At 38.4% G+C, this 20439-nt stretch overlaps 1 protein-coding gene across 1 annotated transcript in view; it reads right to left on the bottom strand.

Annotated features, from left to right (window-relative positions):
* Nucleotides 1-20439, bottom strand: part of LOC136318342 (zinc finger protein 569-like) — an 86641-nt gene that overhangs the window by 13604 nt on the left and 52598 nt on the right. The window contains exons 8-10 of the mRNA XM_066250695.1: nt 19985-20042; nt 1399-1525; nt 991-1086 (exon numbers count right to left, since the gene is read on the bottom strand). Of these exons, the coding sequence (XP_066106792.1) occupies nt 991-1086; nt 1399-1525; nt 19985-20042 (281 nt within the window). The remainder of the gene's footprint in view (nt 1-990; nt 1087-1398; nt 1526-19984; nt 20043-20439) is intronic.

Genomic DNA, 20439 nt, shown 5'->3' with positions numbered 1-20439 from the left:
CTCACACATATACACACAGAAATACAAGCATATATAAACATGACAAATGTAGTAGAAAATGCAAGCTAACAAATGAAGCACTGTCTTTAAAACATTTTTTGAAGTAAAAGGGTTGTAGACATTACTCAAGTATGGGAGCAAAAGCTAACAATACAGTGGAAAGTATGATTATGGGTACAAAATATAATATTAAGGCATTTATAATGGAAGAAACAAAAGCAAATAGAAATTAAAGAACTATAACTATGTCCCTGGCTGGTTGGCTCAGCAGTAGAGCATAAATTAGCTCAGTGTGTGGAAGTGCCAGGTTTGATTCCTTGTCAAGGCACACAGGAGAAGTGAACATCTGCTTCTCCACCCCTCTCTCTTCTCTCTCTCTCTTCTCCTCCTGTAGTCATTACTCAAATGGTTTGAGTAAGTTGACCCAGGTGCTGAGGATGTCTCCATGGCTTTGCCTCAGGCACTGAAATAGCTCAGTTGCTGAGCAACTAGCAGCAGCCCCAAATGGGCAGAGCATCACCATGTAGGGGGCTTGCCGGGTGGATCCTGGTCAGGTGCATGCAGGAGTCTGTCTCTCTGCATCGCTGCCTCTCACTTATTATTAAAAAAAAAAAAATAAGTATAAATGTTAACATGCTTATTTGAATATCTGAAAAAAAAAAAAGTATCCTATGTGAAAAGGTAGGCAGACACTGAAGATGTCAAAAACATAATGATTATCAAAGTAAAGCTGGAAATGAGTTAGGAAATACTGATGATTAGTATACAGGGGAAAAGGCCAACTGGTTCTTAAAGTTTCTTGGAAGGAAGTTAAAAATCTTATCTAGAAATAACTTAGGTTCATAAAGAATTCACAGCAATCCTCACTGTAAAAGTCTGGTCTTTAGGACAATACCTTTGAAGAACACTTCAGTGGAATCAACTATTCACATTAGAATCAATAAAAAAAGCTGTGGCTCTTCTTCACCTGTCTGGTTCCCTCCCACTAACCTGGACAGTGTCTCCTTAACACTTCTTCCTCTGCCACCCATGGTTCTTTTTCTTGCTCCAACTTGAAAATCACATCAGGTTTGGTGAATGGACAGCCTGTCAAAGGGAAATAACATAAGATTTAAGCATAAACACTAGAACAAAAAATCTTCCAAGAGTTTAGCCTGGCACAGGGAAACCAGGCTTTCTGAAGGACAAGAAAAGTGTGGTTTCTGGGGATGTTACCCCCTGAATCATAACCAAAAAGGACTTTTTGTTTTGAAAGATGCAGCATGCACGTTCACATAAGTAAAGGCTTCTAAAGTACAAACTCACTCTACCACCTAATGGTTCCACACACTTCAGAAAATTGGAAGGGAAAAGCAACTTAACTCCCAGAATTTGGGTTATACAGGAAACTACCCTTACCCACTGTGATTAAGTTGGTATAGTTTTCTAGCATCACATTCCGGTACAGGTTCCTTTGAGCAGGATCCAATTGCTGCCACTCTTCCTGGGTGAAGTCAATAGCCACATCTTTAAATGTCACTGTTCCCTGTAAAAACACACTCCTACTCAATCTGAAATCATCCATTTTAGATGATGTGGACAAAACATATTGAACTATGTTCTCATGGTATGCAGAGGTAACAGATTATAAAAAATTATCTGTTTATTTCTCTTTTTTTATTATTTTTTTAAGTGAGAGGAGGGAAGATAGTGAGACAGATTCCCACATGTGCCCCAACCGGGATCCACCTGGCATCCCCCATCTTGGGCCAATTCTCAAGTAATGAGCTATTTTTAGCACCTGAGGCTGAAACGCTACAACAGAGCTATATCCTCATCACCCAGGGCCATGCTGGAACAAGTGAGCCACTGGCTGCAGGAGGGGAAAAGGAAGGAGAGGGGGAGGGGTGGAGAAGCAGATGGGTGCTTCCCCTGTGTGCCCTGGCCGGGAATCGAACCCGGGACCCCTGCACGCCAGGCCAACACTACCACTGAGCCAACCGGCCAGGGCCCAGTCCTTCTTTTGTAAGTTCCGTCCTCCTTCAAAAAGTGTCCTCCTACATGTCCTCCTTTTTGATATTGGAAGACTAATCTGTAAATAGTCATATTCAATCTATGCATGTGATGTGACATATTTGTATTTGACATGATGATTCGTCAAGGATTAGTGCAGCAAGACGCAATTATGAGACTCATGCGCTCCGCATGGGAGACCTTGAGAGTGTGTGCAATATACTGAGTGCACAAATGGCTTAGTGTACTTCTTACTGAAATATGACACAGCACATACGACATTGTAGACTCATGATTATTTCTTTCTCAGTGAATATTCAATCATAGGTAAGCACAATTCACATTTTATTAATTTATTATCTATTTAATAATTCCCAAATATATAATTTTATTTACAAATGTTTTCCTGAAATTAGAGTTTTAAAGTGGAAATCTAACCCTCACACCATTATCTATTAATAATGCATTTTAATTAAATAGTTGCTGTTGGGCAGATAAAATATTTATATATTATGCTCACTTTGTTAAAGATGGTGCTGCCCACATGGAAGCCCATCACCCAGGTGATTGCTTGGGATGGACGTGATTGTATTAATGTGTGTTGGGGGAGGGCTTTCGCACCAAAAGGTTTTAAAAGGAAGAGAGATCACATTGTTCCAGGAGAAGAGGGATTACATTCTAGGAGGAGCCCATGCTGTAAGAGAACAGAGACACGTGGAGGAGAGGAGAGGCAACCAAGATGGAGGAATGCTGAAGAAGCCAGTTTGTGCAGAGAGAAGGAGATGGGGAACAGCTGTGATGGTGGCCGTGGCTACTGGCTTTACAGTTGCATAAAAGACGTTTTGAAATTAGAAAATGATAAATATACCCAAATGTCACTCCAAATTAGTGATTTTGTTTGATATTTAGTTTCACTAAATGAGTACTTTTTTCTTACAATTATTATTAAAATTAATAGGCATGTAAGCATAATTACAATATAAAATATTACAAGTATTTTTATTATGCATTTATCATATTATAGTGTACTATTGTTGCAATGAATAAAATGTTTCTTTTATTTACAATATTGTTTTCTTCAATTTATTTTTGTCCTCTTTTTCATTGTAAAAAAGTTGGTCACCTTAGTCAAGAGGAAGAGATACAAACTGATGTCAAAAGAAAGAGGAAGAGGAAGAGTGACAAAAACCTCCTGAATCTTCTTCTCCCTCAGCTTTCATTGATGAGAATCAGAAAATTTTTGCAAGAACAAAGGTAAAAGGATTACAGGGAAGAAAGATCAGGTGATAAAGGGAAAGGACTAATCTATTCCTTGTTGACATGGAGAAAGGGCTAATTTCAGTCATTACATTCTTTTTCTTTTGCTAATAACAAGCACAAAGGAAGGAGCAATCTAGAACTCCAGGCTAATTTCCTAAAAGCCTGTTCACATGCATTCCTTTGTGTCTGCACAAAAATCACTCACTCACAAAATTTCTTGGCCTTTGCATCCCAAAGACATTCATATAAGGGCTTTTTAATTAAAGTTCCCCAATCCAAGTCATAGAGGGTTCAAGGTTAGATGGGTGATTCCCTACAAACATAGAGTTATCTCAACCAAAACAGACTTTCTCCAAGGCACAGCATAATAAAATTGTAATAAATCAATGAGAAAGAATCCTTGAAGCAGAGAGGGAAAAGTAGAACATAAAATATAAAGAAAAAATCATTAGGGTATTGTCAGACTTCAGAGCAGAAACTCTACAAGCCAGAATAGAGTGGACCCAAATATGCAAAGTACTGAAAGAGAAAAATTACCATCCAAGAGTACAATATCCATAAAAGATATTCTTCAAATGTAAAGGAGAATTAAAAACTTTTATAGACATACAGAAGCACAGGGAAATTATCACCAGAAAACCCCAACTGCAGGAAATACTAAAGGGGGTTATCTTGCCAGATAAAAAGAACAAAACAAAACTATAAATAAAATCTCCAACAAAATCACAATAAAAACTAGGATAATATGTGACAAAAATAACATAAAAGAGGAGAGGATAAAGATCAGCAATAGCAAAGAAGGATGGAGTGCAGAAACACTCATAAGATAATGAGCTCTTGTAAATATGACCATTTTTCTCTTCATGACTTAATGGTAACCATCCACAAAATAGCCACTACTAAAATATGGAGCTTAAAACAATGAGAAACAAGGGAAGGAAGGAAGTGTTGTAAAGTACTACAATCCGCGGGTTACATAGAGACACCAAGGCAGGACACAGAAGAAATTTTAAGAGGAGATTTATTAATAAGCTGGCTACATATGACTTACACGGGGTATAGCTAACCCAAATCGTGCAGACTCGAATATAGCTCTGAGGCTAGTTATATAGACATGATCACATACAGGTTGGGGGGTAAGAGGGGGAGCATGATACAAGTCATTTACTGATAAGCTTACATTTATCTTTAGGATCTATTAAAAGGAAAAAACATTCCTATACATTAACTACAAAATAACACAGTAGTGATAAATGTTTTACATACCCAACACAGTAGTGGTAAATGTCGTTTTACATATTAAAGAAATTCCAAATCTTCAAGTGTCCACTCCCCCATCCCTGTAGATACAGTTTAGGATAAGGAGATTGCCTTTGATAAAAGTGTTGGGGCTAGCTTATTAGGAAAACCCAATAAGGTAGTCCCCTCTTGTTTTAGTTTACAAGTTTTATATATATAAAGAATTTCAAAAGGGATGATTATTAGAAAGAATATAAAATGTTACAGAATGCACGTTTTTCAAGCAAAGGGGAGTAGGCTCCTGATCTCTTTGTCTAGAGGTGCACATCACTCTCAGGACTAATCAGTGTAGGATATGTAAACATTGTCTCCTAAAGGATCTTATTGAAGGGAAAGGAAGTTTTCAAATACTAACTTTTGCCCCTTTAATCTCTTTCTCTGGGGTTTTTTTTTTCTATTCAGAAAGGAGGGGTAAGGGGGCCTGACTCTTCCTTTTAAAATACTAGTGTTAACAATTTTTTACAATTCTTTGGCACCTTATTACATATGGAATACCACCATACAAAAACAACTGACAGAAAACAAAAAAGAAAAACCAAAAGAGACACAGAGCTATTAGAAAGCAATACATAAAATGCCTATAGGAAATCCTCATGTGTCAAAAATTACCCTCCATGTAAACAGACTGAACTCACCAATAAAGAGGCACAGAAGAGCATATTGGATCAAAAAGCAAAACCCACTATAAACTGCCTTCAAGAAACACATCTAAAATACAAGGACAAGAGCAGATTCAATGTGAAAGATTGAAAACAATTCTCCAAACAAATATCCAAAGAAAAGCAGGTGTAGCCATATTCGTATCTGCCAGTGCTGACTTCAAGACAACAAAGTTAATCAGAGAAAAGGTGGACATTTCATAATGATAAAGAGGATATTATACCAAGAAGAAATAACACTTCATAATATATATATATGCACCAAACCAGGGAGCACCAAAATAGTATATAAGACATCTACAAACTGATCTAAAAGTAGAAGCAGACAAAAACATAATCATACTTGGAGATGTCAATACACCATTGACAAATTTAGATAAATCATTCAAACAAAAATGGAATAAAAAAAATCCAGCCTTGGATGACGTCAGAGTAATGGCGGAGTAGGAAGCGATACCGATAAATCTCCCCCAAAACTCAACAAGATCTTCAACCAGAAACAGAAAAACCTATACTTGGAGCTTCCAGATTCTTCGCAATACACCCAAAGGTATGAATGAGTGAAAAATTGGCTAAATATATAACCAAACCCCGAAGGAAATAGGGAGTAAGAAATGCTCCGCCTTCCTCACTAACCTAAACAGGGCGGCTTTCTCTGGTAACTGTGAATATAGAAACTGAGGCGGGCAAAGGGGGTGAATAGATCCAGGCCGCCGCAGCAAAAACGGCCGAACCAGGCTGTGGCTCAGAGATCCAAGCCGAGGAAAATCTGATCCTGTGGCAACCCGGGCAATACAAGCTAACACTCGCGCCAAACCCAAACAAAGAAAGACAAGCGGAGCGGCCATTTTACCCGGTCTCCTGGTCGGTGCGCAGTTAGTGGAAGAGAGATTTCTTCCTAAGCCGCGGAAGTGGGTGCCCGTGTTGCCCCACGGAGAGGCGGGGTCAGAGGCCTTTCTGTGGGCTGAGGGCAGAGTCTCTGGGCAGCCCCAGCGCCCTGGGAAAGCCACGCACGGGAGGGAGTGAGAACTAATCCCAACGGTGGAGATTTTCCGTGCTGGAGGCTGTTTCACTCAGAGGGAACCGCGGCCGGCCTCATATCCTGGTTTGCGCGCGCAGATAAGGAGTGAGCGATTCCTCCTAGTGCCTCGGCAGGGAGCGCCCGTGTTATCGCACAGAGGGGCAGAGTCAGGGGCCTTTGTGTGGGCCAAAGCGGAATCTCGAGCCGCCCCAGCGCCTTGCAAAAGCCGCGCACGGGGACGGAGCGAGACTCAATTCCAACGCTGCAACTTTTCCCTGCGGTTGGGGGTTTCACTCAGAGCATGAGACTGCTGGCCGGATATCCTGGTTGCAGACAGTGAGTGAGAGTTTCCTCCAAGCGCCCCGGAAGTGGGCGCCCGCTTGTGTTACCGGATAGAGTGGCAGAGCCAGAGGTCTTCGAGTGGGCGGAAAGCCCGCCTGATTATGCTAGCAGCTCTGACTGACTGAGCCTTACCCAGAGCCCTGTGCTGAGTGGAAATAGAGTGGGGAGTTGCCAGCAATTTGAGCCTCTTACTATCCAGGCAGAGGCAGCAGCAACCCCATACCTGGACTATCAGGCTACTAATTGAGGAAGGAAAGACTAGGAGAAAGGCTCCAGGAACACGGACTCTCTCACTGTCGGAGCCTATAAATGCTAATGAGCCTCGACTCCCAACGAGAATAAAGCACAATACATGACATTGCCATAGAGACTTATCAACTGCAAACCTCTACCTGAGCGTGCCAAAGGGGCAGAACCCGGGGTACAGAGTCACCGACCAGGAAGAGGGAGAGAAAAGAAAAAGCAAGAAGATAACCTCTCAAAATCAAGAATAATCTGCAGACTTTATAACCTATCCCATTTTATTATATTTGTTCGTTTGTTTCTCTTATCTTCATTCTTGAGACTTTTTTTTCCTCCTCCAATTTGGCCGATTAACTCTCTACCGGTCTTACTCTCTCCTCTCCTTGAACTACACTACCCATAAGTGTTACATCTCCCATTATCATTTCTCTTCTCTTCCTTTCTCTCTATGAGGGTTGCACTCCAAAACCCTTAACTCTCTCTCTCTCTCTCCTTTCTTTTTTCTTCTTTTAGTGGTTCCCTCTTTTTTTCTCTCTCTCTCTTTCTTTTCTCCCTCTATATTAGTTTCTTCCTTTCTCCTTTACATCTCCTCTCATTCAAACCTCAATAACAAACAAATTATCTTATCTGGGACTCAAACCTATGTTTGTGGCATTTTGGGGGGTTTTTACTTCACCTTTTTAACTCACTAGCAGTGCTCCCATCCCTGGCTCTCCATATTATCTAGTTCTTGTTCCACTAAGTACAATAGTAAGTTTTTAATTTGTCCCCCCATTTTTCCATTTTCCTCTTATTCCTCTCATCATAACTCTTAGAAAACCAACACCTAAAAGCAAATCATTTTATTCTTGACCCAAATTTTTTCCTTATTTGCTTTTTGTGGGTCCATACGCTCTTTTTTTTTTTATTTTTTTTCCTTTTTTTTTTTTTTTTCTTTCTCTCTTTTTTGCCCCTTTATTACTTTTCCCCAATTCAGGCCCTCCATCACAGGCATTGTTTGTTATAACTCACAGTCCTCCACAAGATTTTCTCAAGAAAGAGGGGAGAGGAGAGGAGAGGAAAAAAAGAGGGGGGGAATAATTTCCTTTTTTAAAAATTTTTTATTTTATTTTATTTTTCTTTATTTCATTATTAATTTTTTTTAAAAAAAACAACTCTTTTCAATTTGTTATTTTTTTATTTTTTTTAACTTTTTATTCTTTATTAAATCTCATTAATACTATCAACAAAACCACCCTCAGATGCCATTAAGGAAGAGAAAATCGAATATCATGGATACAAAAGAAAGAGAGGTAACACAGCTAGATGAGGAAAAATCTATGGAGAAAAAATTTAATATATTGGAAACCTTGGAGCTAAATGACAGAGAATTCAAGATAGAAATCCTAAAAATCCTCCGAGATATACAAGAAAACACAGAAAGGCAATATAGGGAGCTCAGAAAACAACTCCATGAACACAAAGAATATATGTCCAAGGAAATTGAAACTATAAAAACAAATCAAACAGAGATGAAAAACTCAATTCACGAGCTGAAAAACGAAGTAACAAGCTTAGCTAATAGAACAGGTCAGATAGAAGAGAGGATTAGTGAAATAGAAGACAAGCAACTTGAGGCACAACAGAGAGAAGAAGAAAGAGACTCAAAAATTAAAAAAAATGAGATAGCCCTACAAGAATTATCTGACTCCATCAAAAAGAATAACATAAGAATAATAGGTATATCAGAGGGAGAAGAGAGAGAAAATGGAATGGAGAACATACTTAAACAAATAATTGATGAGAACTTCCCAAGCCTGTGGAAAGAACTAAAGCCTCAAGTTCAAGAAGCAAACAGAACTCCAAGTTTTCTTAACCCCAACAAACCTACTCCAAGGCATATCATAATGAAATTGACACAAACCAACAGCAAAGAAAAAATTCTCAAGGCAGCCAGGGAAAAGAAGAATACAACATATAAAGGAAGGCCCATTAGATTATCATCAGATTTCTCAGCAGAAACTCTACAAGCTAGAAGAGAGTGGACCCCAATATTTAAAGTCCTGAAAGAGAGGAACTTTCAGCCACGAATACTATACCCATCAAAGCTATCCTTCAAATACGAAGGAGAAATAAAAACATTCACAGATACAGAAAAGATGAGGGAATTTATCATCAGAAAACCCCCACTCCAGGAATTACTAAAGGGGGTTCTCCAATCAGATACAAAGAACAAAAAAAAACAGAGCCACAAGTAAAAGCTCCAAGAAGAACACAATAAAACCAAATTTAAACTGTGACAACAACAAAAAGAAAGAGGGGGAGAAGACGGAGATTAACAGTAGCAGAGGACGATGGAGTGCAAAAGTACTCACAAAATAGTTCGCTACAATGAACAGGGTAGGGACCCTTTTCATTACTCAAAGGTAACCACCATTGAAAAAACCACCACAGAAGCACATGAGATAAAAAAGATAGCAACAGAGGAAAGATGTATGGAATACAACCAAATAAAAACAAAAGATAGAAAAACGAAAGAGAAGGATCAAACAAGACACGAAACTAACAGAAAGCAAGATATAAAATGGCAATAGGGAACTCACAAGTATCAATAATTACACTAAATGTAAACGGATTAAACTCACCAATAAAAAGGCACAGAGTAGCAGAATGGATTAAAAAAGAAAATCCAACTGTATGCTGCCTACAGGAAACTCATCTAAGTAACAAGGATAAAAACAAATTCAAAGTGAAAGGCTGGAAAACAATACTCCAAGCAAATAACATCCAAAAAAAAGCAGGTGTAGCAATACTCATATCGGATAATGCTGACTACAAGACAGGAAAAGTACTCAGAGACAAAAATGGCCATTTCATAATGGCTAAGGGGACACTGAATCAAGAAGACATAACAATTCTTAATATATATGCACCAAACCAAGGAGCACCAAAATATATAAGACAGCTACTTATTGATCTTAAAACAAAAACTGACAAAAATACAATCATACTTGGAGACCTCAATACACCGCTGACGGCTCTAGATCGGTCATCCAAACAGAGAATCAACAAAGACATAGTGGCCTTAAACAAAACACTAGAGCACCTGGATATGATAGACATCTACAGGACATTTCATCCCAAAGTGACTGAGTATACATTTTTCTCCAGTGTACATGGATCATTCTCAAGAATTGACCATATGTTGGGCCACAAAAACAACATCAGCAAATTCAGAAAAATCGAAGTTGTACCAAGCATATTTTCTGATCATAAAGCCTTGAAACTAGAATTCAACTGCAAAAAAGAGGAAAAAAATCCCACAAAAATGTGGAAACTAAACAACATACTTTTAAAAAATGAATGGGTCAAAGAAGAAATAAGTGCAGAGATCAAAAGATATATACAGACTAATGAAAATGACAATACGACATATCAGAATCTATGGGATGCAGCAAAAGCAGTGATAAGAGGGAAGTTCATATCGCTTCAGGCATATATGAACAAACAAGAGAGAGCCCAAGTGAACCACTTAACTTCCCACCTTAAGGAACTAGAAAAAGAAGAACAAAGACAACCCAAAACCAGCCGAAGAAAGGAGATAATAAAAATCAGAGCAGAAATAAATGAATTAGAGAACAGAAAAACTATAGAAAAAATTAATAGAACAAGGAGCTGGTTCTTTGAAAAGATCAACAAAATTGACAAACCCTTGGCAAGACTTACCAAGGAAAAAAGAGAAAGAACTCATATAAACAAAATCCAAAATGAAAAAGGAGAAATCACCACGGACACCGTAGATATACAAAGAATTATTGTAGAATACTATGAAAAACTTTATGCCACTAAATTCAACAACCTAGAAGAAATGGATAAATTCCTAGAACAATACAACCTTCCTAGACTGAGTCAAGAAGAAGCAGAAAGCCTAAACAGACCTATCAGTAGAGAAGAAATAGAAAAAACCATTAAAAACCTCCCCAAAAATAAAAGTCCAGGCCCTGACGGCTATACCAGCGAATTTTATCAAACATTCAAAGAAGACTTGGTTCCTATTCTACTCAAAGTCTTCCAAAAAATTGAAGAAGAAGCAATACTTCCAAACACATTTTATGAGGCCAACATAACCCTCATACCAAAACCAGGCAAGGATGGCACAAAAAAAGAAAACTACAGACCAATATCTCTAATGAATACAGATGCTAAAATACTAAACAAAATACTAGCAAATCGAATACAACAACATATTAAAAAAATAATACATCATGATCAAGTGGGATTCATCCCAGAATCTCAAGGATGGTTCAACATACGTAAAACGGTTAATGTAATACACCATATCAACAAAACAAAGAACAAAAACCACATGATCTTATCAATAGACGCAGAAAAGGCTTTCGATAAAATACAACACAATTTTATGTTTAAGACTCTCAACAAAATGGGTATAGAAGGAAAATATCTCAACATGATAAAGGCCATATATGATAAACCATCAGCTAACATCATATTAAATGGCACTAAACTTAAGGCTTTCCCCCTTAAATCAGGAACAAGACAGGGTTGTCCACTCTCTCCACTCTTATTTAATGTGGTACTAGAGGTTCTAGCCAGAGCAATCAGACAAGACAAAGAAATAAAAGGCATCCATGTCGGAAAAGAAGAAGTAAAGGTATCACTTTTTGCAGATGATATGATCCTATACATCGAAAACCCCAAAGAATCCACAAAAAGACTACTAGAAACAATAAGCCAATACAGTAAGGTCGCAGGATACAAAATTAACATACAGAAGTCAATAGCCTTTCTATATGCCAACAATGAAACAACTGAGAAGGAACTCAAAAGAATAATCCCCTTCACGATTGCAACAAAAAAAATAAAATACTTAGGAATAAACATAACAAAGAATGTAAAGGACTTATATAATGAAAACTATAAACCATTGTTAAGGGAAATTGAAAAAGATATAATGAGATGGAAGAATATACCTTGTTCTTGGCTAGGAAGAATAAATATAATCAAGATGGCTATATTACCCAAAGCAATATACAAATTTAATGCAATTCCCATCAAAATTCCAATGACATTTTTTAAAGAAATAGAGCAAAAAATCATCAGATTTATATGGAACTATAAAAAACCCCAAATAGCCAAAGCAATCCTAAAGAAAAAGAATGAAGCTGGGGGCATAACAATACCTGACTTCAAACTCTATTATAGGGCCATGACAATCAAAACAGCATGGTATTGGCAGAAAAATAGACACTCAGACCAATGGAACAGAATAGAAAGTCCAGAAATAAAACCACATATATATAGTCAAATAATTTTTGATAAAGGGGCCAACAACACACAATGGAGAAAAGAAAGCCTCTTCAATAAATGGTGCTGGGAAAACTGGAAAGCCACATGCAAAAGAATGAAACTGGACTACAGTCTCTCCCCCTGTACAAAAATTAACTCAAAATGGATCAAAGATCTAAACATAAGACCTGAAACAATTAAGTACATAGAAGAAGACATAGGTACTCAACTCATGGACCTGGGTTTTAAAGAGCATTTTATGAATTTGACTCCAATGGCAAGAGAAGTGAAGGCAAAAATTAATGAATGGGACTACATCAGACTAAGAAGTTTTTGCTCAGCAAGGGAAACTGATAACAAAATAAACAGAAAGCCAACTAAATGGGAAATGATATTTTCAAACAACAGCTCAGATAAGGGCCTAATATCCAAAATATACAAAGAACTCATAAAACTCAACAACAAACAAACAAACAATCCAATAAAAAAATGGGAAGAGGATATGAATAGACACTTCTCCCAGGAAGAAATACAAATGGCCAACAGATATATGAAAAGATGCTCATCTTCTTTAGCTATTAGAGAAATGCAAATCAAAACGGCAATGAGATACCACCTCACACCTGTTCGATTAGCTGTTATTGGCAAGTCAGGTAATAGCAAATGTTGGAGAGGCTGTGGAGAAAAAGGAACCCTCATACACTGTTGGTGGGAATGTAAAGTAGTACAACCATTATGGAAGAAAGTATGGTGGTTCCTCAAAAAACTGAAAATAGAACTACCTTATGACCCAGCAATCCCTCTACTGGGTATATATCCCCAAAACTCAGAAACATTGATACGTAAAGACACATGCAGCCCCATGTTTATTGCAGCATTGTTCACAGTGGCCAGGACATGGAAACAACCAAAAAGCCCATCAATAGATGACTGGATAAAGAAGATGTGGCACATATACACTATGGAATACTACTCAGCCATAAGAAATGATGACATCGGAACATTTACAGCAAAATGGTGGGATCTTGATAACATGATACGAAGCGAAATAAGTAAATCAGAAAAAAACAGGAACTGTATTATTCCATACGTAGGTGGGACATAATACTGAAACTAAGAGACATTGATAAGAGTGTGGTGGTTACGGGGGGGAGGGGGGAATGGGAGAGGGATAGGGGGTGGGAGGGGCACAAAGAAAACAAGATAGAAGGTGACAGAGGACAATCTGACTTTGGGTGGTGGGTATGCAACATAATTGAACGACAAGATAACCTGGACTTGTTATCTTTGAATATATGTATCCTGATTTATTGATGTCACCCCATTAAAAATATAAAATTATAAAAAAAAAAAAAAAAAAAAAAATCCAGCCTTAAATGACATTCTGAACCAAACAGACATAATAGACATTTCCTGCCCAAAAATTACATTGTATATTCTTCTCCAGTGTGCATGGAACATTCTCAAGGATAGACCATATGTTGGGTCACAAAACTAACATCAACAAATTCAGGAACATTGAAATTATACCAACCATATTTTTTCACCATAAGGCTTTGAAACTAGAATTCAACTGCAAAAAAGAAGTAAGCAAACCCACAAAAATGTGAAAATTAAACAACATACTTCTAAAAAAGAAGAAATAAAAGTAGAGATCAAAAGTTAAATACAGACAAACGAAAATGACAACACGATGTATCAAACTTTCTGGGATGCAGTGAAAGCAGTAATAAGAGGGAAGTTTATATCATTACAGACGTATATCCAGAAACAAGAGAGATCCCAAGTAAACAAGTTAACATCACATCTTAAGGAATTATAAAAAGAAAAGTAAAGGCAACCCAAAATCAGCAGAATGAAGGAAATAGTACAAATTAGAGCAGAAATAAATGAAAGAGAACAGAAGAACTAGAGAAATAAGTAATTCAACAAAGAGCTGGTTCCTTGAAAAGATCAATAAAATTCATAAACCTCTGGCTAGACTCACTAAGGAAAAAAGAAAAAGGTCTCATATAAACAAAATCCAAAATGAAAGAGGTAAAATTACCACAGATAGCATAGATATACAAAGGATCATTGTAGAATAGTATGAAAAATTATATACCACCAAATTCAACAATCTAGAAGAAATGGATAAATTCCTAGAACTATACAATCTTCCTAGACTGAGTCACAAAGAAGAGGAAAGCCTAAATAGACCTTAAGTGAGGAGCCCTGAGGAGCCACTGCACCACCTCACCCACAAGTGTTGTAAAGTACCAAAAGCACAGAATTAATATTAATATTTTAAGAGGCTTGAAGAACATTTTATTAATTTGGGTTAAGGTGTGCAGAGAAATTTTGAGAATAATCTCTGTACTGTGTGATTGGCATAAAACCAGGATGGCCCTTGGCATTGTATTGTAAATGCAAAGGGAAGGAAAACATGGATTCACTGACCTTCCAGTACACCTGTGGGGAAAGGGGTGAATGGCTAGCCAGGTGCAGGAAGAGAAAAGCCAAAATAAACCTTTTCTTATAGTAATGAGCCATTTTCAGGAAACTACCTCTCCCATGTGAATGCATGTGGTTAATGTGTGTGACTCTGGACAAAGAGATGGCGGATAAACATTAGAAAATATAGGAATGCCTCTTAATATGTAAGAGGCATCTTTCTACCATTGTGTTGACTTATAAATTTTGTTTTCTCCAAAATGATGTATGGCTTGCAAATTGAACATGGTCCTATCATGTTAAAGGGCATATGACTATAACCAATAGTGGTAAAGGGCACCTAACTGCAATTTTTGCTTCTGTACTTCCCACTTGCAAAACTATAAAAACTGCCCTGGCTGGTTGGCTCAGTGGTAGAGTGTCGGCCTAGCGTGCGGAGGACCCAGGTTCGATTCCCGGCCAGGGCACACAGGAGAAGCGTCCATTTGCTTCTCCACCCCTCCGCGGCGCTTTCCTCTCTGTCTCTCTCTTCCCCTCCCGCAGCCAAGGCTCCATTGGAGCAAAGATGGCCCGGGTGCTGGGGATGGCTCTGTGGCCTCTGCCTCAGGTGCTAGAGTGGCTCTGGTCGCAACATGGCGACGCCCAGAGTGGGCAGAGCATCGCTTCCTGGTGGGCAGAGCGTCGCCCCTGGTGGGCGTGCCGGGTGGATCCTGGTCGGGCGCATGCGGGAGTCTGTCTGACTGTCTCTCCCTGTTTCCAGCTTCAGAAAAATGAAAAAAAAAAAAAAAAAACTATAAAAACTAGGTAGAACAAAGGGCCAGTGCGCTCTCCCTCAGATTTCTGTCAGAGTTGCCGCCACTTGGCCAAGCTAGACAATAAAGCTTTGGTGTGGAGTCGACGGATTTTGTTCGTGTCTTCAATGTTTCGAGTCCCTCTGAATTAGGCTTAACATTAAGCAGTGAGAAAATAGAAACAACTATCAACCCCCCCACCAAAAAAATGTCCAGGACCATACAGCTACACTAGTGATTTCTACCAAACAGTCATAGAAGAGGTGTTCCTATTCTTCTGAAAGTCCTCCAAAAAATAAAGAAAAAGCACTACCTCCTAACATATTTTATGAGGCCAACATAACCCTCATAACAAAACCTGGAAAAGACACTACAAGAAAATAAAACTACAGGCCCTGGCCAGTTGGCTCAGTGGTGGAGCGTCAGCCTGGCATGCAGAGGTCCCGGGTTCGATTCCCAGCCAGGGCATACAGGAGAAGCGCCCGTCTGCTTCTCCACCCCTTCCCCTCTCCTTCCTCTCTGTCTCTCTCTTCCCCTCCCACAGCGAGGCTCCATTGGAGCAAAGATGGCCCAGGCGCTGGGGATGGCTCCTTGGCCTCTGCCCCGGGCGCTAGAGTGGCTCTGGTTGCGACGGAGCGACGCCCCGGAGGGGCAGAGCGTCGCCACCTGGTGGGCGTGCCAGGTGGATCCCGGTCGGGTGCGTGCGGGAGTCTGTCTGACTGTCTATCCCCGTTTCCAGCTTCAGAAAAATACAAAAATACAAAAAAAAAAACTACATACTAATATCTCTAATGAATACAGAAGCAAAAATTCTAAATAAAATACTATCAAATACAGCAATGCATTAAAAAAAATAATATATCACGACGAAGTGGAATTTATTCCAGGAGCACAAGGATGGCTCAACATATGAAAATCGATACATTATACATCATATCACAAAACAAAGAACAAAAGTCATATGATCATATCAATAGATGCAGAGAAGGCATTTGATAAGATATAGCATCCCTTTATGTTTAAAACACTCAATAAAATGGGTACATAAGGAAAATACCTCAATATAATAAAGGCCATAAATGACAATCCATAAGCTAACATCATACTAAATGGTGAAAAAATGAAAACTTTTCCTCTAAAATCAGGAACAAGACAAGGCTGCCCTATCTCTCCACTCTTATTGAACATAGTTCTAGAAGTCTTCTCCAGAGCAATCAGGCAAGAGAAAGAAATAAAAGGCATCCATATTGGAAAAGTAAAAGTTTCACTTTTTGCAGATGACATGCTCCTGTATATAGAAAACCCCAAAGACTCCACAGAAAGACTATTAGAAACAATAAACCAGTACAGTGAAGTCACAGGATACAAATTCAAAAGTCTATTGCTTTCCTATATGACAATAATGAAACTTCAGAACACTAACTCAAAAAAATAATCCCTTTTACAGTTGCAAAGAAAAAAATACCTAAAAGAAATTTAACAAAGAATGTAAAGGATTTATACACTGAAAACTACAAAAAATTATTAAAGAAAATTTAAAAAGATACAATGAAATGAAAAAATATTCTATGTTCATGGATAGGAAGGTTCAACATAGTTAAAATGGTCATATTACCCAAAGCAATATACAAACTTAATGCAATTCCCATTAAAACTCCAATGTCATTTTATAGAGCAGGGGTCGGGGACCTTTTTGGCTGAGAGAGCTATGAACGCCACATATTTTAAAATTTAATTCCGTGAGAGTGATACAACGGCCCATGTACGTTAAGTATTACCCAATAAAAATTTGGTGTTGTCCCAGAGGACAGCTGTGATTGGCTCCAGCCACCCACAACCATGAACATGAGCGGTAGGAAATGAATGGATTGTAATACATGAGAATATTTTATATTTTTAACGTTATTATTTTTTTCATTAAAGATTTGTCTGCGAGCCAGATGCAGCCATCAAAAGAGCTACATCTGGCTCACGAGCCATAGGTTCCCGACCCTTGTTATAGAGAAATGGAACAGAAAATCACCAGATTTGTATAGAACCATAAAAAAATCCAAATAGCCAAACCAATTCTGAGGAAAAGAATGAAGCCAGAGGTATCACACTACCTGACTTCAAATTATACTACAGAACCGTGATAATGAGAACAGCATGGAATTGACAGAAAAAACTGACACACAGACCACTGGAATAAAATTGAGAGTCCAGAAATAAAACCATATAGGAGCCCAAACCACACAATGCAGAAAAGAAGGCCCCTTCAATAAATAGTGCTTGAAAAACTGGAAAGTTACCTGACCAAGCAGTGGCACAGCAGATAGAGCATTAGGCTGGAATGTAGAGGACCCAGGTTCAAAACCCCAAATTTGCCAGCTTGAGTGCAGACTCATCCAGATTGAACATGGAGTCACTGGCTTGAGCCTGGGATTGTAGACATGTAGACATGCCCTCATGTTGCTGGTTTGAGCTCAAAGGTCGCTGGCTTGAAGCCCAAGGTCACTGTCGTGAGCCCAAAGTTGCTGGCTTGAGCAAGGGGTCACTTGCTCTGCTGTCGCCACTGCCCCCCCTCCCGCACCCAGTCAAGGCACATATGAAAAAGCAATCAATAAACAACTAAGGTGCCACAACCAAGAATTGGTGCTCCTCATCTCTCTCCCTTCTGTCTGTCTGTCTCTATCTGTCCCTTGCTGTGTCTATCTCTTTCAGACACACACACACATACACACACACACAAAATTGAAAAGTCATGTGCAAAAGAATGAAACTTGACTACGGTTTGTCTTCCTGCATAAAAATTAATTTAAAATGGATCAAAGACCTAAATATAAGACCTGAAACAATAAATTACATAGAATAAAACATAGGCACTAAACTCATGGACTTTGGCTGTAGAAAATAATTTATGCATTTGGCCGGAAGTAAAGGGACAAATAAATGAATGGGAGTATATCAAACTCAAAAGCTTCTGCACAGCAAAAGAGACTGGCAACAAAACAAATAGCCAACAAAATGGGAGATGATATTTGCAAACAACAGATCTGATTAGGAGTTAACATCCAAAATATATAAAGAACTTACAAAGCTCAGATACATACAAGCAAACAATCCAATTAAAAAATGGGGAGAGGACCTTAACAGACACTTCTCCCATGAAGACATACAAATGGCCAACAGATATATGAAGAGATGCTCATCCTCACTCGTTATTAAAGAAATGCAAATCAAAACTACAGTGAGAAACCACCTCACACCAGTTAGATTCCCTATGAGCAATAAGGCAGGTAACAACAAGTGTTGGAGAGACTAGGAAAAAAAGGAATCCTCATTCACTGTTGGTGGGAATGTAAATTAGTACAACCATTGTGGAAGAAAGTATGGTGGTTCCTCAAAAAATTAAGAACAGAATGACCATATGACCCAGCAATCCCTCTACTAGGTATCTACCCCAAAACCTCGAAAACAAAACCTCAGCACAGAGGGCGGGGGGGGGGGGGGGGGGGGGGATAAGAGAAAGAAAGAGAAAGAGAGAGAGAAAGAGAGAGAAGGGGGAGGGGTGGAGAAGCAGATGGGCACTTCTCCTGTGTGCCCTGATCAGGAATAGAACCCAGGACACCCAAGCTGATGCTCTACCACTGAGCCAACTGGCCAGGGTCACAATCTGATATTTATATTATATATATTTGTGTACCCAACATCAGGTCAAAATATAGAATATTTTAGTACTCCAGAAGATTCCTCATGCTCTTTCCCAGTAAATACCCCCTTCAAGGGTAATCACTATTCTGGTTTCTATATCGAGTTTCGTTTTACAACTTTTCAAACTTCACATAAATGAAACCTTATAGAATATACTCTTATTTCTGGCTTCTCTTACTGCACATTTTTGTGAGATTTAACTACTATATGTTGTTTTGAGTAGCAGTAATCTTCTATTTGTTTTATTATTGTGTAGTTTTCCATTACATGCAATACTATAATTTACCCTTTTTTCTGATAATCTTCATTTCTGTTTTTTCCAATGTTGGGCTATTTTAACATATATTCTTCATTTTATCATTGATAAAAACACCATTCAAAAAAGCTGGGTTTAGCCCTGGCCATGTGGCTAAGTGGATGGAGTGTCATCCTTGCATGCCAAGGTCACAGGTTCAATGCCTGGTCAGGGCACAAGAAGCAACAAATGGATTCACAACTAAATGAAACAACTAAGTGGAATAAGTTGACTCTTCTCACTCTCTCCCTCTTTCCTTTCCCATCTTTCAAATAAATAGAAAAAGTTTTTTTTTAAAAGCTGGGTTTATCAACTACAAGAGGTCACACTATAATGTACTCATTGACCTAGGTACCAATGGAAAGCTTACTTCTACTTAGAAATGTTCTTTTTATCCTTATGTACAATGCAAATTATGTAATGAATTTGTTCAGGTTTGTTATACCTCTAATAATGTAATTCAAAATTGAAGCCCAACTTTAATCTCTCTGAATGAACATTTTTCTGCATAACCATATTTTAATTTTTTCCTGGTTTTAATCTTCCAACTCTATTTCCTCTGAAAATATGTTTTATCTATGTAAGATTTTCCAATTTAGTGTATAGATTGCTGCAATCCTCATTAACTACACTATAAAGCAGGGAAAAAAATATACTATTTAAAATTTACCTGGGACTCAGTCATTTCCTCTTCTTTCTGGGAATGGACAGAACCTAAGAAGGCAAAGCTGGAGAACAGAATAAAAGCCATTAGACCAGGATTGCTTTGTGGTTTCAGAAACATGCACCCACAAAAAATTAAGGTAACGCTGCAGCAAAGTGATATTTGGGTCCATCGGGAAGGCCAAGAATATTCATATGACAGAGGTGCTAATAAGGACAAGGGTGAGTGATATGATCATGGGGAGCTTAAGTATATGGTGAAAATGAATAAGAGTACATACATGGAATAAGAGATGCAAAGGAATGGAAATGAACTGGAGCTGCCCCGTGAATTTATTCATAGTTCTGTATCAGAGAATAACCAGTTCACATGGACCTAGCTAGCTTCATAAAAACATAACCAAGAAAATAATAAAACTAACAAAAACCTAAGGGATTTTATTGCATTGACACATTTAAAAA

The sequence above is a fragment of the Saccopteryx bilineata genome, unplaced genomic scaffold (genome assembly GCF_036850765.1).
Source record: "Saccopteryx bilineata isolate mSacBil1 unplaced genomic scaffold, mSacBil1_pri_phased_curated manual_scaffold_48, whole genome shotgun sequence".
In the NCBI taxonomy this organism is placed as follows: domain Eukaryota; kingdom Metazoa; phylum Chordata; class Mammalia; order Chiroptera; family Emballonuridae; genus Saccopteryx; species Saccopteryx bilineata.
This window is presented reverse-complemented; position numbering and strand designations above follow the sequence as displayed.